Here is a 7,672-nt window from a genome sequence, read left to right as displayed (position 1 = left end):
TTGGGATCCCCAGCCCTGGGAAAAGTGGAGGAGAAACGTCCCCACGGTGCCAAAGAAGAGCACAAAGCTCCGGGCCACGCCAGCCGCACCCGCACACAGGCCTGGGGTTTCTGCCTCCCCAGGGACACCAGTCTGGGGGCAGCAAATCCATGGCAACTTGGTGCAATGTCGGTGAAGGAAAATGCTGGGAAAGTTCAGGCACAGTAGAGGACACTGCTGTTTTTTTAAAGGTGGACTTTTGCAACCCTCAGTGTCAAAATGATTTTCTAGAAAGCAAGTCTTTTATATCATAGAACCATTCAGGTTGGAAGGGACCTTAGAGGTCATCAAGTTCCAACCCCCCTGCCATGAGCAGGGAACCCCACCACTAGGCCAGGTTGCACAAAACCTTGTCCAACCTGGCCTTATAAACCTCCAGGGATTCCCTGGGCAACCCATCCCAGTTCCTCACCACCCTTATGGTGAAGAATTTCTTCCGAATATCTCACCTAAATCTCCCTCTCTCAGTTTAAAACCATTACCCCTTGTCCTATCACTATCTTCTCTCATGAAAATCCCCTCCCCAGCTTTCCTGTAGCCCCTTTCAAGCACTGGAAGGTGCTCTAAGGTCTCCTTGGAGCCTTCTCTTCTCCAGGCTGAACAGCCCCAACTCTCTCAGCCTGTCTTCACAGCAGAGGTGCTCCAGCCCTTTGATCATCTTGGTGGCCCTTCTCTGGACACTCTACAACAGATCTGTATCTTTCTTGTGCTGAGGGCCCTAGAACTGTACACAGCACTCCAGATGTAGCCTCACCAGAGCAGAAGGGCAGAATCACCTCCCTGGCCCTGCTGGCCACACTTCCTTTGATGCAGCCCAGGATGCAGCTGCTCTCTGGGCTCCAGCACACACTGGTGGCTCATGTCGAGCTTCTCACCTGCTACCACCCCCAAGTCCTTCTCCTCAGGACTGCTCACAATCACAAGGTTTGACAACTACCTCATTACAAACAATAAGAAACCTTCTCTAGAAGAGGGTTTTTGGAGATCCACATCCAAGTTGCTAACAACAGGTAGCACACAGGGCAGTCTTATAGTCTTCCTTTTCTCCTCTGCCTTGCAGAGGACCTTGCAGGAACCTCCAGCTTTCTGTGTCTCTGCCGAAGTGCTGCTGCCATGAATTCCCCTGACACACCTACTCTTGACATACTTCCCACGTACCACATTGATGCTGGATGCAGTCCCTGGGGGATGCAGCCTCCAGGAGCTCATCTGCTAAACCCCAGCACACTTCGGACCCACTCTCCTTCTACAGATCCCAGTCCTGCAGCCTGCTTACTGTTAACTGAATGGATTTACAAGCCTTCTACAAATTCTCTCTGCTTGTCCCATTCTACGTTCCCTAACCTTTGCCTGCTTGTTGTTCACAGGGCTTGAGCTCTTCAAGCCAGATATTACATTTTTCAGAAAGATCTTGTCTTAGGTGCTACCCAAGTGCAACACATAAGTACTACCCTGAGTGCTGCACACTGGGGCTCTGATCAAGATCATGGTGCCCTGTGGATGCAGAGCTCTTACTCAGAAACAAGACACTTTTGTATGACATCAGCTACCTGATGCAATGAACCGTGTGTCCTGAGATACATGAGACTGGACTTGATGACCTTTCATTTAAACTATGGGATACAAGACCAAAGAAATTACATGAAAACATGCTTTGATACGTTCATCTGTTTTATTAGTTTAGTAAAAATAAGTGTTTGTTACATATCCTGTTTTTAAACATAGGTACACACAAAATAGCTTTTCATTCAAAGATATATAATTAATAGAAATCAAAGATTTCTTTTCATGATCTATTCGTGGAAAACAACAGAATTCCTAGAGACATTAAAAATTCATTGAATTCAGCACTGTCTGCAGTGATACAGATTGAAGGCATGAAACTATCATACACTTTGCAATGAAAAATTTGCCAAGTCACTGTCTTATTGGCTGACCTCTAGCTTTACAGTTGATTTTTAGAAAATTATTTTTATCATGCAGCAGTTGTATCAGACTTAATAGGAATGAGCATGCCAGTGGGTTTACTTCTATCCCACAACAAGATCCATCCTCAAGGTGACTAAGCTCACCTCTTTTAGTTTTGTCAATCACTCAATTGTGAAAAATGACACTGCAGAAGATCAAGCTCTCACTAAGTTTTATTCCTGGGGTTTTTTTTTGTTTTTTTTTGTTGTTTTTTTTCTCTAGAGAGCCCACCTATTACTTACTGGCCAATTTTAGAATAGTGTGATTTGTTTGGGCTAACCCCTGCAGTCTTCACTCAAGGAAAATTCTCATAGGCCTCATTGAGTGTGTATGCCATATAATACCTGCAAAGACAGGGCCTGGATTACAAGGAAGTGCAAAGTTGCTGGGATAATTTGATTTTCCTTTTGTTCCATACCAGCCTTTCCTTAATTTGTAAATCTACTTTAAACTGCATGGAGAATCTTGGCATTTTTGCATGGACACATATGTTTTGAAAAGAAACATTTTTACAGTAAGAGAAAGATCACAGGTAATCAGAGGGAGGCTCTTGTTGGGATCACAGTGCAACTGTAAATTGTTAGAAAGACCATACGCTTGCCATGGCAACATCACAATATTTTCTTCTACTGATTCTCAATCTTTTGTCTTCCAAAGGATCAAGCAATAAAGAGACAGAATTTGGCAACCGCATCTGAAAAAAGGAACCAGTTTGGCTCTAGTAAGAGATCTGCTAAAAGTCAAAGACCAAACAAGGTTTGAAGTGAGGGATAGAAGATGAATGGTATGATTACCAAGGTCACTAAATGTCAAGGACAGAGGTGCACTGGGCAGCTGGGCAGCATATGTAGAGGCTGGGGGGAAAGGAAATAGGTGTTGGGCAACCTGCTGAAGGGAGGATAGATGTCCATGTCAGCCACACTGCAGTTACCACAGGGATGCTGCCAATTACAAATGGGTCAGAATTAGGGAGGGAGGTATGCAGGTGATATGAAAGATTTGTTGGCCTTTGTCAGACCCTACCTATCTTTCATTATACCATCTACTGCCCAATGTACTGCAGTTGTGCTGCTCCTGAGACCTCTTGTCTGAACAACCTTCTTGTTCAGGATCAGGGCAGTACCTGCTCTGCTGCTTTGTGGGGGAACCAATAAATCCCTTGACAGAGAAGCACAGATGCAGTAAGCCAGTTCTCAAGTTTTTTGTGTTAAAAAATAATACTGGTTATTCAACAGCATTGCTATTTTTTATGCTTCACTGTTCAGAGAGAGAGGCAGTCCTCTGAGAGGCTTACAGTCTACATTTAGAAGATGAGTCACAGGCAGAGAAAGAGACTCACTGGAAGAGAAAGAATTATACAAAGGTTAAGTGAGGGGTTTTGGATCTCTTGCTTAGGGTCATCACACATCCCTGGGCAACAGGCATACCCACCTTTTCAGGGTTAATCCCAGTCTTCTCATATTCTTTGCAGGTCTGTTCCCACCTCCAATAAGCTGCTGCGAGGCCCAAAGGAAGACCAAGTCAGCTGAGCTGATAGAACAGAAAGGCATTTTGGATGTACTCACAGATCAACATGCACACACATGTATATGAGGACACTTTGCCAAGGCCCTAGATATCCATGTTTCCACAGCATCTTTTATCAGTTCAGGCATGTAGTCAGATCCAGATGACTGCAGATGCAATCTGGGCCAGGGTGGTGACGCAAGCTTAAGTCAACCCACAACTCAGTTACATTGCTCCATCACATGGCAGGTGGCCAAACTGTATGACAGATCACTAGAGAGACAAAAGAGAAAGTATTTAGGAAAGCTCAAGGAGTAAAGACATCCATGATTAAAAAGAGACAGTAAATAAAAATGAACAAAATGTAGAACTACAGAGAGAAAGACATCAAAAGGAGACATAAAGAATGCAAAAATATAGCAGAAAGAGCCAAAATGCAACAAATAGGGGATAAAGGAGCATCCAATAAGAAGAGACATTCAGTTTTTATTATCAAGTTTTTCTGTGACTTTGCTGCCACAGGTACCTCACAAGCATTCATACATTTTGGTGAGACTATATTACCATGTCTCACACCCCTGCTCTGCTCTCCCAGCACCTCAGAAAGACATCTCTTGCTACAAGCCCACAGATGAGCACCAAAGTGAGTCACTCACTGTACATACAGCAAAGTATGTGGCCAGGGAGTCTCAGCACTTGGGAGGCCTCAGCACTGGGATCCACTTCTCACCAGAGCCTGGCTAGCCCAGCTGGCATTGCCACCTACCCTGCAGCAACCCTGAGAGGAAGATGGGGACTGCTGGTTGTCTGTGATGTGTCACTTTTCTCCTGCCACTGAGGTGTAGTCATTTGTCTCATTAAATAGCATTCCTGTATCCAGCACTAATTTTGTCTCTTTACAAATATGTTTTTCATTCTAGCCAGTCAAGTGCAGCTCTCCCTCCTGTACAGTCATTCTGCTCTCGTGCTTCTCTTACCATTACTCACTCTTACTGCAGTGAGGCCAGATTCAATAAAGGCCCTGGCTGTTGCAGTGCTCAGCACTGCAGTGTGTCTTTGCCTGAACCCACAGCCCCAAATTAAAGACACTGCTGTACACTGAAGGCAGAAAGCAGAGTACCTAAGAATGGGATCTACATGGTCTCCAGCCTGTTAAGTGAAGATCTCTACAGGAACCAGCTGGACATGTCAGTAAATCTCTCAAGACACTTCAAACAGCAGTAGATCCTAATGTTGGGGTGAGGCAAGACACCTTGTGTAGAATTCCCACTCCTAAGCCTTTTCTTGAGCACCTACTCCATGCCCTTGAAGGGGTCATGGTATCTCTCCAAACGTACATGCTATTTAGCACTCACCCAGGAACACATGAACTCAGTTTTTCCTCTGCTTGAAAGGGCTTGCACCAGCCAAGTGCCTCAACAGCATGTGCTTGGGGGAGGTGCTCTTGGTTGCAGCTGTGGCACAGCATAGGCTTTTCCATCAGCCACAATGATGGGAGGGAAAGTCAGGAGGACTGGAGCGGCTGAGGCAAACATTTTCAGCCCCATGCTTCATGCCTGGAAGAGTTCAAGGGCAGGCTGGATGAGGTTCTGAGCAACCTCGTCTAGTGGGAGGTGTCTCTGCCAAGGCAGCGAGGTGGGAACAAGATGGTCTTCATGGTCCTTTCCAACTCTAACCATTCCATAATTCTATGAGTCTATGATTCAGTTAAAGTAGTGTATTTGGGCAACTCTGGAAGCAGATTATTTATGTAACTCTCCTCGCTCCTGGCATGCTCCCAGCAAGCAGGGGTTTGGGGCTCTATTTTAAACTCAGGCCTGGAGAGCAGCAGCTAGCTGGCTCTTGCTCTCAGCCCCTCCGGTACTCCTGTGGGCCTAACACAAGGCACCTCAGCACTCATGAAGAAGGGGCACCCAAGTCACTCAAGCACTGAACAAACACAGAAGAGCTAATCATCCCTGCTCTGCAGAGCCTGCAGGTGCAAGCAAGCCAGGCAGCAGCAGGCTGAGGGAAAGGGATGGACCCGGTACCAGTAAGTGCTGTAACAAACAGGCAAGCAAGTACTAATTTTGATTTGTGTGTCTTTCATCCTGCAATTGCTCTTTTGACTATAGTTTCTATGGAGAAGGACAGGAGGAACTTGCAAACACAAGTCACCTTTGAAACACAAAGCCTTAGCTTTGAAACTGAGTCCTCCAAGCATTTTAGGTTACCACACTGTGTAACACTACACACTCCTCCTTGTTTCTTAAATAAACCTTGGGAGTCAGCAACCTGTCCTTCTGCTTCAGGGATTGAAGTCCCTAATTTATCAACAACAAATCACTCCAGGCAAGTGTAGCAATGGAAGCTAAACAAAACTTAAAGCAAGACAGGAGTTGGCATATTAACTAGTTGAGATTACAGACTGTAAATTAACATGACACACAGATACATGCTGATATTTATGAGAAGGTCCATTTGATTCCCCTTAAGAATAAGAAACAATGCAAATGATACTACAAACTTCTACTACATTGTACAAGAATTTTTCACTTTTACCTACTACGGATTAACAGATGAGTCTATTCTAAAATCTCAGCATTCCTCTTTTTATCACTATTCTGCATTTAGAGTTCTCAGAAGTGATTGCAACGGGGAGCTCTAGATCCTCTCATCATGCAAAACAAGGAAAGGCTTCAGTAGGACATGCACGTAAAGTAATTTGATTTTTTTTTTTAATTTTTTTCTTTTAATCACCAGCAACACTGGAAATGAAGTACTTCTTAAAAAAAACCAAACTAATAGCCGTGCATGCTGCAAACCCAAGTGCAGCATGTTTAGTGGAGAGAGAGAATATGGGCTGTAGCAACAGAAGATAAACCTTCTTCAGTCCTACAGTCCACCAAAATGTATTGATTTTGAGCTGAAAGTATCAGCTGTAAAAACAAAAAATGGTGTTCTCATTGTTTAATCCCTGAAGTCTCTGCTAGCTAGTTTTTTAAGTGGAGATAAGTGATACTGATACTTGTCCACATAAAATGAACAAAGTTCAGGAACACGTGTCCCTCACACCACTGCCAACACTCAGTGTTGCATGATTTACTTTAAGACCCAGATGATAGACTATATTGGTAATTAACTTTTGTATCCTCAGCTGTAACCTACTGCTCACCCACCATACTGTATTGCATACACTCAATCCTCTTTTACCGCATCCTTTTGTGGAGCATATTGAATGTGAGATTGTGCCTCCTTCCACTTCCCTCCAATTCATCTGTTGTGAAGATGTGAAGATCTGAAAGTCCTAGCACAAGCTATTTCATATCCAATGGGCAGGAATCATGTGACGTTTCCTCTCTTCCACATAAGTGCTTCACCTCTTCCATATCCCAAATGACTAGCTTTGCCATCGTATCCTGTTAAAAAAATCCAACTCCCTTGAATCTCTCCTCAAAGATCCACTTGCCAGACAGTTCTGGTGCTCCTGCCTAAGCTGGTACTTCTAAAAGACTTTGTCTTGGCCACTTGCAGTATTTCACAAACATGAATTTCACTTTCAAGAATGCCCATTAAGCACAATGTGCCACTCCTAGATTGCATGTGAGGAAATGTGAGGGCAGAGAGTTCAAATAGGACCCCATCAGGGACAGAAGATGAGAGAAAAAAAAAAATCTTTCCTATCTTTACCACCCAATTATGTTTCTGTATTTTTTTTCTTCCTATTCTCTGTAATGTTTTACAATTTCCATCTTTCAGGCTTCCTAAAGTGTTATACTGTTAAGAGTTTAAACCATTAAAACTGCCATTTTAAAAATGCCCTGGGAGATTTTGTCATTCCCAGGATTGTATATTGCTTCCCATTACAACAAGAAAACAGGTGAGCTCTGGCTTCTCCTACCTGATTCTTCCATGTGCTTGATGGCAGGAAAGCAAAACTCACTTCACCTTAACACTTCAAACCAAACTGTCATTCACCTGAATATAGCAGTAGGAATAATAGCAATTATTTGGGCTCTCTTTCCATAAAAACTCTTGAGACAGAAATGACCACCACTACTCTGAGACAAGTACAAATACTAGTTTTGAGTCTACTCACTTATTAAGCTACTCTGCCTTGATTAATTTTTGAGAGAAGTTTCTGTGTGTATGAATGCACCGCAGAAAAAATAAAGCTCAA

The 7,672-nt window shown here is 43.7% G+C and overlaps 1 protein-coding gene across 1 annotated transcript in view; it reads left to right on the top strand.

Moving 5' to 3' along the window:
- The first annotated feature begins 6,201 nt into the window (after nt 1–6,201).
- LOC104390443 (zinc finger CCCH domain-containing protein 3-like) overlaps nt 6,202–7,672 on the top strand; it is a 5,502-nt gene continuing 4,031 nt past the window's right edge. The window contains exon 1 of the mRNA XM_009999582.1: nt 6,202–6,207. Within this exon, the coding sequence (XP_009997884.1) occupies nt 6,202–6,207 (6 nt within the window). The remainder of the gene's footprint in view (nt 6,208–7,672) is intronic.

The sequence above is a fragment of the Chaetura pelagica genome, unplaced genomic scaffold, assembly GCF_000747805.2.
Source record: "Chaetura pelagica isolate M959 unplaced genomic scaffold, ChaPel_1.0 scaffold55, whole genome shotgun sequence".
NCBI lineage: Eukaryota > Metazoa > Chordata > Aves > Apodiformes > Apodidae > Chaetura > Chaetura pelagica.
Note: the sequence above shows the minus strand (reverse complement) of the source record. Positions and strands in the feature narration are given on the sequence as shown.